This window comes from Odocoileus virginianus, chromosome 3, assembly GCF_023699985.2.
Source record: "Odocoileus virginianus isolate 20LAN1187 ecotype Illinois chromosome 3, Ovbor_1.2, whole genome shotgun sequence".
NCBI classification, from domain to species: Eukaryota; Metazoa; Chordata; class Mammalia; order Artiodactyla; family Cervidae; genus Odocoileus; species Odocoileus virginianus.
Window position 1 is genome coordinate 14,910,205 of NC_069676.1, and position 15,082 is coordinate 14,925,286.

The 15,082-nt window shown below is 54.4% G+C and overlaps 1 protein-coding gene across 8 annotated transcripts; it reads right to left on the minus strand.

Moving 5' to 3' along the window:
• Positions 1-13: 13 nt before the first annotated feature.
• Positions 14-11,424, minus strand: KANK3 (KN motif and ankyrin repeat domains 3). 8 transcript variants are annotated; one of them, XM_070464812.1, is made up of 14 exons: positions 11,356-11,380; positions 10,355-10,425; positions 9,343-9,461; positions 7,953-8,093; positions 7,556-7,622; positions 5,471-6,748; positions 5,292-5,391; positions 4,900-5,085; positions 4,719-4,803; positions 4,036-4,252; positions 1,535-1,677; positions 1,206-1,406; positions 1,033-1,131; positions 14-266 (listed from the first exon to the last, which is right to left on the minus strand). In XM_070464812.1, exons 5-14 carry the CDS (start codon positions 7,587-7,589, stop codon positions 189-191), a joined length of 2,421 nt encoding a protein of 806 aa, XP_070320913.1. In that variant the 5' UTR covers positions 7,590-7,622; positions 7,953-8,093; positions 9,343-9,461; positions 10,355-10,425; positions 11,356-11,380; the 3' UTR covers positions 14-188. The 8 variants fall into 8 exon arrangements, with proteins under 8 accessions (XP_070320913.1, XP_070320909.1, XP_070320911.1 ...); XM_070464808.1 differs by having other exon boundaries at positions 9,343-9,587; positions 11,356-11,378; XM_070464810.1 differs by lacking the exon at positions 10,355-10,425 and having other exon boundaries at positions 11,356-11,408.
• Positions 11,425-15,082: the final 3,658 nt, after the last annotated feature.

Here is a 15,082-nt window from a genome sequence, read left to right on the forward strand (position 1 = left end):
AAACAGGACAAGATGAGTTAGGAAGGTTTTATTAGGGAAGAAAGCTAGAGGAGTGGGTAGACAGGGGCTGCGTCACTCCCTCAGCTGCATGCTCACCCTTTGCAGTTCAAGCTGAGCCTCTGGCTACAGACCTCTGCCCAGGGATCAGGAACCCCCACCCCCTATCTGGGTCCAGTGTGCTAGGCCAGTCACAGGGGCAGGGTGTCCTCTCCACTGTCACTGCAGCCTCCTTCACCAGGCGTGGCCGTGGATGAATCGGGGGATAGCTGGTGAGAGAGGTTGTGGGGGGGGGGAGTCCTGTCAGTCTCCTGTAGACAGGACACTCGGTTTTAGCCCCCCTTAACATTCAGAGATGCTTAAACTACTGGAGGTCTCCACCTTGCACAGCAGAGCCAGGCTGCCAGGATTTGAGTCCAGTCTCTGTCCCATCTGACCTGGAAGAGGCACTTGACCTCTGGTTTTTCCCCACACATGTACAGGAGAGTGCAGGAAGGGGAGGCTGGCAGGGCAAGTTTAATTAGGAAACTTTAGTGTATAAGCCCCTCCCCCTTGGGGACAGACTGAATCCTCTTGCCCTGCTCCCTAACTCCAAAGCGAAAGTGTTAGTCACTTGCTCCCTCAGTCATCTCCAGCTCTCTGCAACCCCATTGACTGTAGCCTGCCAGGCTTTTTTTTTTTTTTTTGGTCTATGGGATCTCCAAGCAAGAGGACTAGCTCCAAAAGATGCTTTTATTCCTTTGCTCTGGGCCTGTAATGGGAGTCGACAGACATGATAGTCTGAGCTATGTCTAACAGCTCTTGTCTGACCTTAGGGCAAGCCCCTCTTGAGGCCTCAGTCTCATGACCTTCACTTTACATGTGAAGGTGTGTCTAACCCTGGGAGTGTTCTGAAGGTTGAACATCAGACCCAGGTTCCCGCCACCCGGTGCTCCCTAGCGGATACACAGAGAACCACTTTCCTGGGGTCACACTTGATCTCCTTGAGCTGTGCCGCTGGGCAACTCCCTTTCTGCAGGATGGGGTCACACTCACCTGGGGGCCAGGCTGGCCTGAGCTCAGGTGGGTGTGCAGCAGAGCGGCCACCTCGTCCTGCTCAGCCTCCAGGGCAATGGCCAGGGCACTGGTGCCCTCCTGAGGGATCATAGAGACAGTCAGGTCCCTGAATCAAGGCACCACTACCCCACACCAGCCCCACGGTGGCTCACGTTGTCCAGGAGGGCAGGGTCGCAGCCTGGCTGGGCCAGAAGCAACCGCACAGTGTCCAGGCGCCCATACTCGCTGGCGCACATCAGCGCCGTGGCCCCATCTGCATCTTGCACATTCACGTCCGCCCCGCACGCCAGCAGGGCAGCTACCATGTCCTGACGGCCGTGGCTGATGGCCAGCATGAGGGCTGTCTGTCCCGTCTGGGAAGAGGGAAAGGAGGGGACAGGGCTGGTGTGGGCTCTTTAGAAAAGGGAGGAGGGTCCCAGACACTTGGCTTGGAAAGTGAAAGTGTCCCCTGGACTCAGCCAGGGAGGAGGCATCTATGCACCTGGCTGGCCTTGGCGTTAACGTTGCCCATGTGGAAGAGTCTCTGGACCACAGCCATGTCCTCCTCTCGCCCCACAGAGGTGAGTGCCGCCAACATGAGGGCGGAGTAGCCAGCTCGATTCTGGTGGTCAATCTTGCAGACCCCTGGGAGACAGAAGAGGGCTCAGTTCAAGAAGCCGACACTTCTTGGTCCACTCACTTCCCTCCAAGCATCAAGTTCACCATCTGTTTAGCAGCTTGGTCACTGAAGGTCATGCATGATTTTACTGTTCCTCTGCCTTACAAGGCTCTTCCCTCTCCAAGAGCCATGTGGCCCTGCTCTTACCTTCAGAGTTACGTTTCGATCTCACTGAAAGGTTTCCTCACCTCCCTATTACAAACTGGTTTGGAGACTTGGTTCTGTCTACCACTGTATCCCCCAGTACCTAGAGCAATATCTCCCACTAATTGTTCACTCAGTCGTGTCTGACTGCAGCATGCCATGCCTCCCTGTCCACTATTTTCTGAAGTTTGCCCAAGTTCATGTCCATTGAATCGGTGATGCCATCCAACCATCTCATCCTCTGTTGCCCTCTTCCACCTTCGATCTTTCCCAGCATCAGGGTCTTTTCCAATGAGTCAGCTCTTCACATCAGGTGGCCAGAATACTGGCGCTTCAGCTTCAGCATTAGTCCTTCCAATAAATATTCAAGGTTGATTTCCTTTAGGATTGACTCAATCTCCTTGCAGTCCAAGGGACTCTCAAGAGTCTTCAACACCAGTTGGAAAGCATCAATAAAAGGACTACTGCCCACAAAGCCACCATTGTTGTTCCCCCAGAGAACTGTCAGCTAGCCCCACCCCCCGGTGTCCCAAGTTTACTCCAGTTTCCACACAGTGGCCAGAACAGATCAATGGGAATTTGGCCCCATCACTTATAGACATGAATTTGAGCAAACTCCAGGAGATAGAGGAGGGCAGAGGAGCCTGGCATGCTGCCATCTATGGGGTCACAAAGAATCAGACACAACTAAGCAACTGAACAATTCCATATGACTGGTATCCTCAGAAGAAACAGACACAGAGATCTCCATGTGATGCTGAAGGCAGAGATAAGCTGCCATCAGAAACTAGGAGAAAGGCACGCAACAGTCACTCTGAGCCCCTAAGAATGAACCAATCCTGTGAACTTAATGGCCTCCTGAACTGCAACACAATGAATTTGTTCTAAACCTCCCATGTTGTGGCACTTTGTGGTTCTTTGTCACAGCAGCCCTGGGAAACAGCTTGGTTGTTGCTGCCTGTCCTTGACAGGTGAACACAAATGTCAGCTCCATTTCCTCTGGGGTCAGTTCTGTTGCCATCTTGGCCGCCTCCCACACATCATAGCACCTACCTCTGGATCTCATTCCCCAGGGTGTTTAATGCTTGTGGACCCCACCATTCTGAAAGCTCAAGGCTAGGTGCAGTTTGGGGAGATGAATGGTGGGAGAGGAGGTTTGGGGAAAGGAAGGGATCAGGGTATTGGAGTAGATGTCCTAGTCAGAGGCGATCTGAGACAGTGGGCTGAGAAGTAAAAAGGTTAAGTCACTGGGCTTCCTTGGTGGTACAGTGGTTAAGACTCTGCGCTGCCAATGCAGGGGGCCTGAGGGTCCATCCCTGTTCAGGGAACTAGATCCCACATGCTACAACTAAGATTTCGCATTCCACAACAAAGATCCTGCATGAGATAACCAAGACCTGGTACAAGCAAATAAATTTTTTTAAAAGGTGGGGTGGTTAAGTCAGGACTAAGGGCATTCCCCAGTTGTGTGGTGGTCTGGGTGTCCATTCCTCCCACAAGCTTCTGTGACCCTGGTGGAGGATGTTAGGCGCAGAAGGGGCTCAAGTAGCCACAGTGGCGGGACTGCAGCCCACCAGGCGCCCCACCTATCCTCCCCTGCTTTTCCCTCCTCTGAGGCCTTGCTAAGGAAGGATCCTAACCTAAAGGATTACCCTATTTCTTGATTCCCTCCCCTGATTTTATCTTGTCATGGCCCTTACCTCTGTGGGAAATTATGTTTAATACTTATCAAGTAAAACTGATCATTCTCTCCACTCCCTACACACACACACCCAGAGCTCCCATTCATGAAAACTCATTCATTCAACAAACATCAGAGGGTCTACTGTGCCTCAATGAAGTCTGATAAGCAAGCAGGATGAAGTGAGGGAAGGGCAGCAGGAGTTTGAAAGAGTACATAAAGGAGGAGTTAATAGCCCAGAGGGTGAGCAAGGAGACAGTGCCCTGAAACTGGATGGGAGCAATGGCTACTGGTCCCATGAGGCCCAAGGACTGTGGGAGTCGGACAACTGGAGACAGTGACCTGAGATGATGGGAGGTGAGAGTTTAGGCGAGAATGCCAGTCCTTCTCTGCATCCTTGGCAGGTGCAGGATGGTAGAGCCAGCCCAGTACTACCCAGATTCCCCCTTCCGTGGGTCCCTATTCCCTAATGCCCTCGCCGCCCCTCCTCAATGCTGACCCGTATCCAGCAGCAAGCTCGCGATGGCCAGGTTCCCGTGGGACACGCTGTAGTGCAGCGCTGTGTTCCCGTTGCCATCCGCCAGGTTCACCACGTGCTCCAGCAGCTCCCGCCCCAGGCGCGCCACCGCGCCCAGCACCCCGGCCACGGGCTCCGCTTGAGAGCGCCGCTGGCTCGACACCCGAAACCACTCCTGGGCCACCAGGCGCGCCGCGCCCTGCCAGGACAGGAGAGAGACAGCGAGAGTCCAGGGCAGGTGTGGAGGCCAGGCAGGGGAGGGTGGTCCCTCCGTATTTGAGGGGCGTGGACTCGTGGGGCCGCACCCCTTTGGAGGAGGGAGTAGTGTCAGTGTGGGTACACGGCCCCAGGGGGCAAGGATGCTCCTCTTCCCGAGAAGAGCCTTCGGGAGAAGCAGGAGTGGAGGAAGACGGTGAGCGCTTGTTTTGGGGGAGTCCGGGAAGGGGATGGGGCTTGGGGTGGACCCTGCTGGGGAATCAGAGAGATCAGCCCAGTTCTGGGGCGGAGACCCCTTTGGAGACCTTGGTATCCATGGAGGGCCCTGGCGCGAGGTGACAGAACTTGGGGCCCCCTTAACTCTAAAGAAGAAGATGCTCTTCCCTAGGCGGGCGTCAGACGGGGCCCCCGGCGGGCCTCTGACTCTGAAGGGCTCTCTATTCACTCACACTGTCGCGGGGGACCCCGCGGGGCCGGCTCAGCTGCCGCTGCAGCGCTGCACACGCCTCCCTCAAACGCGGGCTCAGCTCGCACCTAGGAGACGGAGAGGCTCCAGGAGGGGTCGGGATGGAGAGTGGGAAGACGGGGAAAGAGCAGCCGTCCCCATTCCGTGTCCCCCGCGCGGCTCACCTCCCCTGGGCACCCGGCTGAGGTTCCTGCTCTGCCTCCGGCTCGGCGCCCCGGTCCTCCTTGCCGCTGGGAGCGCCAGGGGTCTCAGAGTCGGATGCCGCGCCGCTGTCGTCGCCCGAGGAACTGCTCCTCGTGGGCTCGGCAGCGCCATCCTCGCTGTCGCCCTCGCTGGATGAGCTCTCGTACCTGGGGGCAGAGTGGGAGCCTGATGCTGAGCCTCCCCTGTGAGCTCAGTCTGGTGTCCTGCGAGGTGGGAAGTGACTGTCCCCATTTTACAGATGTGGACACTGAGGCCTGCCAAGACCACGCTGCAAGCGAGGGGTAGAGCTGGGATTCAAAACTCCAGTCTATGTCCCAGCAGATGCTGCCATGGGGAGGGGGAAAGTGCTCACTCTCCATTGAGGACCCCAACAAACTGCAGGCTCTTTGGTCCGGGGCTGGTTTGGCCACCAGGTGTACCATCTTTCCTCTTCATGATGGATTTGAGGGTGCCTGGCGGAGATCAGATGAGGACACTGAGTTCGAATTCAGCGGCCAGTAAGCCAGGGCTCAGCGAGGGATGGGGACTCACCCGCGGGTGCCACGGCCCTATCCCCATCCGTGGATCCGGGCGGGTTCTCCGGCATCGGGGCCGGGGCCTCCAATGGAGCATCGGTCTGTGTGGTCTTCTCCACATAATCCCATGGGGTCTGGGTGGTAGCCTCGCACGGCTGGGGCCGGGACGCCGCGGCCTCGGCCTTGGCCTCCTCAGCAGCCTCGCGGGCTTCCTCCAGCTCGCACAGCCGGCCCCGCAGGAGCTCGCTCACCCCGCGCTGATGCTCCAGGCTGGCGCGAAGCAGCTCCAGCTCGCGCTCGGCGGCCGCGGGCAGCCCCAGCAGAGCCTCCGTCACCCACGCCTCCGCCTCGAGGGTCTCAGGAGCTGCCCCCACGCCGGCCTCCTGGGTCTCCGGCACCGCCTGGACTCCCACCTTTTGGGTCTCCGGCACGATCTGGGTACCTGCCTCCCGTGTCTGGGGCGCCCGGTCGAGGACCGGTGGCGCACCCTCGCTGTGGCTAGAAGCCGACCCGTCCGGGCCGTCAGCCCCGGGGCTGGCCCTGGTGCGAACGCCGCGCTCAGAGGTGGCCAGGCGCTCGGTGAGCCGCCGCAGCTGAGCAAGCTTGTCCGGGCGCGCCTCGGCCTCCCCGTCGGACTCCGGCTGCCGGCGCGCGGCCAGCAACCGCGCCTTCTCGGCGCGCAGCGCGCGAACCTGCTCCTGCAGCTCCGGCAGCGCGCGCGCTTGTTCCTCGAGCTCGCGCAGGCGCCGCAGAGCCGCGGCCATCTGCTCGCGCACCAGCTGCAGCTGCGCGGGGCCCGGCGAGGCCAGGGCCGGGTTGGGGGCGGGGCTGCTGTGGCCAGACCCGCGCGGGCTGCGCGGGGCCGCGCGGGCCGGGCTGGGCGCGCCCTCTTGTGCCTGCGCTAGCTCCAACCGCCGGCTGGTCTCCAGGAGCGTGCGCTCGACGCGCGGGTTGCGCACGGGTGCGCGCGGGGAGAGCGGCGGCAGCATCAGCGCGGACGGCGCACCGGGGGAGAGTGCGCCCGGCACTGCGCCGTCGTCACTAGCCAGGGACTCGTTGGAGGTCCAGGCACCTGGGCTGCGCGCGCCTGCGAGACCGGCCCGGGGCGCGCGGGGACGGCGCGCGGGCGGGGGCCCCGCAGCGCGGCGGGCGGCGGGGCCGCGCTCCAGCTCCTCCACATACTTGAGGAAGTCCAAGTCCAGGTGGAAGCCGTAGGGGGTCTCCACCGAATAGGGCGAGCTCGGGCTGCGGGCGCCCCCAGTCGCGCTGGGGCACAGGCGAGGGCCGCCCAGGTCTGCGGACATGACAGGGGCGTGGAGGGACGTCAGGCCTGGGAGACGCAGAGAGGCTAACAAAAGGAGCGCCTCCCCACCGCCCCACGACATGCTTTCACGATGCCACCTGCTCCAAACCCTGCACACCTGCGGTTGCACACCGAAGTTTAAACACCTATCTGCACCCCCAAAAGTTTGTGCATTCACGTGTTGAGCACCTACTGTGTACCAAACACTCTTCTAGGTACTGAGAACATAGCAATGAACAAGAAAAGCATTCTTGCCCACTTGTAGTAGACAGATAATTAAACGCAAACGTTCAAAAAAGGTCCTTAGGGCAAAAATAAAAATTCCAAGATGAAACAGTAACTGAGAGGTTTTGGCTTTGGCTGTCCCAGCAGATTTCCTGCGGAGGGAACTCAGAAGTTGAGCCCTGAATGAGAAAGGGAAAGCAGCTGGGATGGAAGGTTCCTAAAAGAAAACAGCGCGGGCAAAGGCTCTGGGGTGGAATGAGCAGGGTAGACCTGAGTAAAAGTGGGATGGAGGTGAGGATGTGCAGAGCAGAGTGAAAGAAGGGAGGGGGGAGAGGACTAGAAGAGGTGGACTTGGGCCAGACTGAGGAACCTTCTGGGCCACCGTGAGGAGCTGGAGTTTTATTCCACCTGTAATAGGGCACCAGAGGCAGATTTTAAGCAGAGTCAGGACATTATCCACCTTTATAAAGGGCCCTCTGACCACTCGGCAGAGGAGGGAACTGCAGGGCTGTGTGGGCACCTGGGCGCCAGGTGTGGATCTCTACACACACAAATACCATTTTGCACACTTACCCGGCAGGTTCTGATTCAGGGCAAACTTGGCCATGTTTCCCGGAGTAGCCGCCACCTTTTTCACACCCTGAAAAAGGCCCCCAGAGGGGTGAGGGTGGGTAGGACTGAACCTGCCCCTCTGGCTGTGCCTCTAGGGTGTATCTGGACTCTGCATGAGTAAACAAACCCAATTGCTCATCTCCATCCCCCAACCTCCCCCTTCTCCCCGCCACACACACAGGTCCTCTCCTCCCTCCTCCCTCAAGTGGCCTTGAAAATTTGGAATGAATGACTGTGGGGGCCCTCCTGTGCCAGGCCTCCTCAGCCTGCTGGGCGGGAAGGGCATCAAAAGAAGAGGGGATGGTGATGAGGGAACCAGAGCATCTGGGGGCGGGGCAGGGGCCGGTGCTTTCCAGACCTGAGGAGGTTTATGTCAGTCCCTGGAAGAAATTAGAAACTGACGCTCAAAGTGGTGGAGTGTGCACATTCAGAAGAGGAAGGCGAGAGTTGGAAGCCCTTCTTGGGCTCATTAAAAACTCATCTGGTCAGATTCTGCATACTGAAAAGAAACAAACAGAAAACAGAATTCTTACATTTTTTTTCTTAGAGTGCAAACAAAATATAATTGCATATCCAAATTTACATCAGGGTCACTTGTGAGATCCTTTAGGAATGATGAAGAGCTGTGGATCAGAGGCACCAAGGATGCAAAGTCTCCTTGTGATGTCTCTACTGGGGTGCCACAGGGCTCTGCCTTTAGTTTGTGAGAAATTGTAGTGGAACCATGAGCACCCAGATTGTGAGAGCTGTGGCTATGTTTGGGGCTAAAGGGAGAAAGACTCTTCAGGTGATGTGATGGAGGCTCTAAGAAACTGAGGGAGGGGCTTCCCTGGTGATCCAGTGGTTAAAAATCCACCTGCCAATGCAGGGGACATGAGTTCGATCCTTGGTCCGGAAAGATCCCACATGCAGTGGAGCAACTAAGCCCTGTGTGCCGCAACTACTGAAGCCCACATGCCTACAGCCCACACTCCACAATAAGAGAAGCGACCACAGTGGGAAGCCTATGCACTGCAGCGATGCAATGAAGAGCAGCCTGGGTTTGCCTGAATTAGAGAAAGCCGCAACAACAAAGACACAGCGCAGCCAAAAACAAACAAATAAAAATAAGTAAATCTAAAAAAGAAACTGAAGATTGGGTCACATCTAATAATGTGATATTTAACAGGGATTTTTCCAGAACTTTGTTATTGAGTCCACAATCTTGTTTCAGAAAGCACAGGGCAGGAAAGATGGGGCTTTGAAGAACCCACATGAAAAACCCTCAGAGATGTGTAAACAGCTTGTATTGAGTGCCTACACTGTGCCTGGTCTCATTTAATGTACCTCCCCCAGTATAAACCTGCAAGGTAGGATGGTTCCCCTTTTTCCAGATGGGGAAGCTAAGGCATAAAGCAATTAAGTCTATTACCTATAGGAAATGTCCTCAGACTGGGTTCTGCTCATCTTCTGGGGAACTCTTGTCTGCCCAGCCCTCCACCAGCAGGTGCCCGGCAGCCCCAATCTGTACTCTTCCTGACCTACTGCCCATCTGCACTAACCACCTGGCAAATTTCCTCATCACCTCTTCAGGTCTCCTGCACTGCTGATGACCACCTGCATACCTAACACCCACCCGTTGGCCCACCTGACTCATTTTGCTCCGCGACTGGGGAGACGGGCCCACTCACCACCTCTGTCCAACCTGGGTTCCTGACATCTCCCCCACCCTCACTCCCCAAGGGAGAAGGGAGTGGTAGGGAACTTACCGTCCTGAAGCAGCTGTTTCCCGTCCCTCACACTGGCTATAAGGGGCCGGCCAGCGGGGCAGCACAGAGGACAGTCAGTGCCTCTCAGGACTTGTTTTCAGGAAGCTCTCTGGGAAGAGCTGGGTCATGGAAAAAACCTGGACTGGGGCTTAGGGGTCTGGGCCAGCCTCACACACCGCTGGCCAACTACCTCAGTGGGATCAGCCCCTTCCTTCAGGGACCTGGCCACACCCAAATCCAAGACCCTGGGAATTAAAACAAACAAACAAACAAAAAAACAGCTCTGGGCCATTCCTAAGACCCAAACCAGCTGGAGCAGCCAGACCCAGAAGTTGGCCTGAAAAATGGGTGGATGCCCCAAGAAGGGGCTTTCCTGGTGGCTCAGATGGTAAAGAATCCACCTGCAATGCAGAAGACTTGGGTTCGATCCCTGGGTCGGGAATATCTCCTGGAGAAGGGCATGGCAGCCCTTTCCAGTATTCTTCCCTGGAGAATGCCTGTGGACAGAGGAGCCTGCTGGATTACAGTCCATGGGATCGCACAGAGTCGGACACGACTGAAGTGACTAAGCAGCAGCATCAGCAGCCCCAGGAAGAGTAAATAGCAATATAACAAAACCCTTTGCTTTTGCTATGGGGGTAGCCTTGATTCTAAGCAATTTATGGGTGTTTAGTAAAAACAAACAAACAAACAAAAAAACCTCCTAGGCCCTTTGAAGTAGATTTTCTTAGCATTATTCTTTCCCCCTCTTCCCCATTGTGCAGATGGAGAAACTCAGACTCAGAGATGAAGTGACCCAGCCAAGGTCGTACATGGGCAGAAGCAGCTTTTTGAACCCAGCAGCTTTGCCAGTATTTCATTCTTGCCTGGAGAATCCCATTGCTAGAGGAGCCTGGCGGGCTACAGTCCATAGGGTGGCAAAGAGTCGGACAGGACTGAAGCCACTTAACACACACGCCCACTGCATTGCCCACTCCACTTGATGGCTTTCTATAAACAGCCCTCCACTCACCAAGAGGGGCACAGAGCCAGAGGAGGTCGGCCCTCCCAGCTTGCATTCCCTCCTGTCTCCTGCATGTGTCCCTAATGGGAAGAGCAGGGCCAAAGTCTGGTGACTCCAGGGGTTATATCCTCGCTGGAGCGGGGGCGGGGGGCGTGCAACTGTTCTCCCCTGTCCTCTGCTCCCTGCCCGAGGAGCTGTCACGGCTATATCCACATCCTCTGCCTGAGACCCCTCATTAGCCCGTCAGAGTCGATGCCACACGCCCCCACTCCCGCCCCAGGGATTATTTTGGGACTCAGAGCTGCGATCACAAAACCTGAGGGGTAGGGGAATGCGGAAGGCAGTTCAGATCCCGGTCTTGGAGAGGGGGGCGTCTTCCCAGATTGAGGCTTTGGGTGGAGGCACCCCTCCTAATGTTGGGACGGGACTCTCAGACCCCTGAAGTGGGGGTGGTGGCTGATGATAGTGCAAGGGGGGAGGTGCTGAGGTCAGCACCCCGTCACCCCCATGTCGCCTCAGGACGGCCTCACAGAGACAGAGCAGTTTCCTGCAGGAAACGCTGCCGGGCGGTTCCATCCGCTGCCCATTGTCTGCCGGCCCCGGGGGCCATCCGTCCCTCCCCCCAACACGGTTTCCGAATCACCCTACACACACACTCAGGTCCAGAGCGAGGGGATGGTTCGGGTCCCCAAACTGTCCCGGAGCGACTCCGGGAAAGGATCCCCAAGTCGTGGGAGCACAGGGGGCGAACAAACCCCCCCCCCCACTTCGCTCCTGAAGGGCGGGAGAAAGGAGACCTCACGAATCCAGAGGGCCCCAACTCTGCTCGCTCCCCACCTGGGGCTCCCAGTGTGGGAGTGGAGGGGTCCCAGGCAGAGAACACTGCGCCCTCCCCGTCGCTGCGCGCTGAGCCCGCAGAGGGGCTGAAAGCTCAGCACCCCGTCCCGGTGCGTACCCCTGATCCCCGCGCCCCAGATTCCCCATCGGTGCCCAGAAAGCTGGTGCTTTACCTGAAGCCGCAGCCCCAGCCGCGCCCGCACCCGAGCCCGCCCCCTCGAAGTTCGGGGACGGGTTATCAAGGCCTGGACCCTAACTGACAACCACGTCAGCCAACCAGGGTCCTATGCTCTCCGAGCTGTCCAATGGTGAGGCGGGGTGGGCCGCGCTGGCCCGCGCCGAGGGTTTGGGGGCGGGGCTAGGGGCGGAGCCTGGAGTGACGGTCTTTGAGGGCGTTCTGTCCAGGGTTGGGGCTCGGCAGCTGAGTGCTGCCCGGCTCAGGGCGAAAGGGCTTGGATCTGATCCACCGGGGACGGGGAGCCATGGGAAGACTCTAAGTAGGAAAGTTACCTGGTGGGACTTGCATATATGGAAGATCCCTTGGGTGGAAGCTGGAAGGACTGATGTTCCTTTCCCAGTGTCTGGGTGAGGGATCCGGACCCTGGATCTTTCCGACCTCAGGGTCTTTGTGCATGCTCTTCCATCTTCCTGAAGTGTTCTTCCCTGCACCTGTTCACTTGGCCACCTTCTCCTACATTTGGGGGCTCAACCTGTGTGTTTCTGTCCTCTAAAGACCTAACGTGGACCTTCTCCAGTTGTGAACCTGATAGCTACTTTCACTATCTGGAAATATATATATATATTATTTATTTGTTTACTTGTTTGCCATCTGTCTCCCAATAAGGACAGGGAATTGATTGATTTTGGTCACTGCTTTATCCAGTGCCCCGATCACACACTAGGCACTTAATAAATGTTGATTGAAGACTCACAGGCACAGAGAATAGATGTTGGTTGCTAAGGAGGGGTTGGGAGAAATATTATATGGAGAATAAGATAAACGACAACATCCTACTGTATAGCACAGGGAACTATATTCAATGTGCTAAGTCACTTCAGTCCGACTGAGTGTCGGACTCTTTTGCGACTCCATGGACTATAGCCCTTCAGGTTTCTCTGTCCATGGGGTTCTCCAGGCAAGAATACTGGAGTGGGTTGCCATGCCCGCTTCCAGGGGATCTTCCCGACTCAGGGATTGAACCCGTGTATCCTGCATCAGCAGGCAGGGTCTTTACCACTAGTGCCACCTGCGAAGCCCCCACTATATTCAATACCCTGTGATCATCCATAATGGAAAAGAATATGAAAAAGAATGCATATATATATATGTATAACTGAGTCATTTTGCTGTAGAGCAGAAATTAACACAAAATTGTAAATCAACTATACTTCAATAAAAAGTTTATAAATATTTGTTCAGAGAATGATTTCACATTACATTGAACTATGTAACCCAGTTGGAATGTAGTATGATCTAAAGTGACCCTACAGATCTTTTCCTCAATTAATTTAGCATTTATTGAGCACCTACAGTGTTCCAGGCACTGTGCAAGTCCTTGAGGGGAACATAGTCCTCGCCATCCTGGGCCTCAAACCTGAGAGGAGGAGATAGAATTTCAAGTTATGGTTTATGCTGAAGGGGCGAGAGGTGTGGGAGCTGGAGTCTATGGGAACAGAAATGGGGGGCACATCATTGACCTAGAGTGTCTGGGTAGGCAACCTGCAAGGATGACACTTAAGGAAAGGTGCTCTAGATAGGAGAAATTGCACATGCAAAGGGTGATATGATGAAATTTGACCAAGTCATGATGTTGGTGGGAGGGGAGCTGGAGGGACAGGGAGAAGGGTATGTCTGAAGCAGCTCAGACTTAATCTGCTAAAATGGGGCCCATTGGAGGTAGATTACTTTATTTCAGAGATTCATCCGTTTGTCCCAGTGCCACTCTGTTTTAACTACAGTATCTTTAGAATATATTTTAACATCTAATTCTCCACTTTTTGCAAAATTCCTGGGCTGTTTCCATTGTCTTTTTTCTTCTTCCAGATAAGCCATAGAATACTACTGTTTCCCCCATAAAAACTATACTGGAATAGATAGATAGATATTACAAAACAGAAACAGAGTGACAGACTTCAAAAACAAATCTATGATTACCAAATGGGAAAGGTTATGGGGGAGGGGTAAAGGGGGAGGGATAATTAGGATTAACATACACATACTACAATATATAAAATGGGGCTTCCTAGGTGGCGCTAGTGGTAAAGAATCCACCTGCCAATGCAGGAGACGCAGGTGACTCAGGTTCAATCCCTGGGACAGGAAGAGCCCATGGAGTAGGATATGGCAACCTGCTCTAATAATCTTGCCTGGAAAAATTCCATGGACAGAGGAGGCTGGTGGGCTACAGTAATAGATCAACAAGGACCTACTATATAGCACAGAGAGCTCTCCTCAGTATTCTGTAATGACCTGTACAGGAAAAGAATCTGAAAAAGAATAGATACATGTATAACTGAATCATTCTGCTATACACCAGAAACTAACACATTATAAATCAACTGTAGCGCTCTCTCTCTCAAAGTCACTCAGTGGTGTCTGACTCTTCATAATCCTATGAACTATAGCCTGCCAGGCTCCTCTGTCCATGGAGTTCTCCTGGCAAGAATACTGGAGTGGTTAACCATTCCCTTCTCCGGGGGATCTTCCCGACTCAGGGACTGAACTTGAGTCTCCTGCATTGCAGACGAAGTCTTTACCATCTGGGCCACTAGGGAAGCCCTAAATCAACTGTACTCCAATATAAAAAGTAAAAAGTAAATAAAATGCATGCACACACAGAGTGAGATCCAAGAAAGCATACAAAATAGATGCATAACTTAAGACACTCCTGAGAGACAGTTCTCAACCAGGAGTGATTATGCCCTCTGGGGAACATTCAGCATTAAGTGGAGCTCTTGCTGACTGCCAGGATGGAGTCGGGGAGGGCTGTTCTTGACCTCTACTGGGTGGAGCCCAGGGATGCTGCTAAACATCTTATGATGTACATGAAAATCCCACACAACCAAATGTTATCTGACCTGAATGTTGATAGTGCTGAATCTGGGAAACTCAGCTGGAAGACAGACATCATTCTAATCCCCACCCAGGTCCACAAAGAGCATACCACCAGCAACCCCAGACGCCCTTCCAACAGGCTGCGTCTCAATCACAGTGCTTCACTCTGAAAAGCAGCCACTGTTGTGACTTGTGTAACAATCACTGCCTAGTATTTCTGAGTAGTTTATCATGCAAGTTTGAATCTCTAGATACTGTGGTTTTGTCTTGCCCACACGAAAAAAGAAAATGATATGTCTTCTAAGTTTCTTTTAATTCATGGGTTCCCCCTCCATCCCTTTTCTCCGTTACAATTGAATCGGTTGCACAACTCAGGCTATTTCCCACGGTCCGGGTGGTGCTGATCCCATCCTCATGGTGCACGCCGGCGTGGTCCTTTGCCCTTCATCTTTCATGCAAATTGGCAGTTGTTTCCAGAACCAGGATTAGACTAGGGTTTAATGCCTTTGACCTGACAGCGAGTGTTGTTGGTTGCTTCAGCATCAGGCTCACACTCCTTGTCTCTCCTTCCATGAGGTTAGCAGCAATTGATGACAAACTTGTTGGAGGTTTCAAAGTAGTGATATCTTCCTCTTTGCATTTTGTCCTCCTTTATTAGCTAAACTTCTTCCCCTGCAGATGCTTCCTCTTAAATTCCATTTGGTTACACTTTTCATGTAAAAGTGCTTGATTCTTTCCATTTAGAGATTACTTTTTTAAATAGTGAATTAATTCCCCATAAACCTCTGAAAGTGACAATCTTTTTTTTTATTGATGTTAATTTAAAAATGGCAACCCAATCCAGT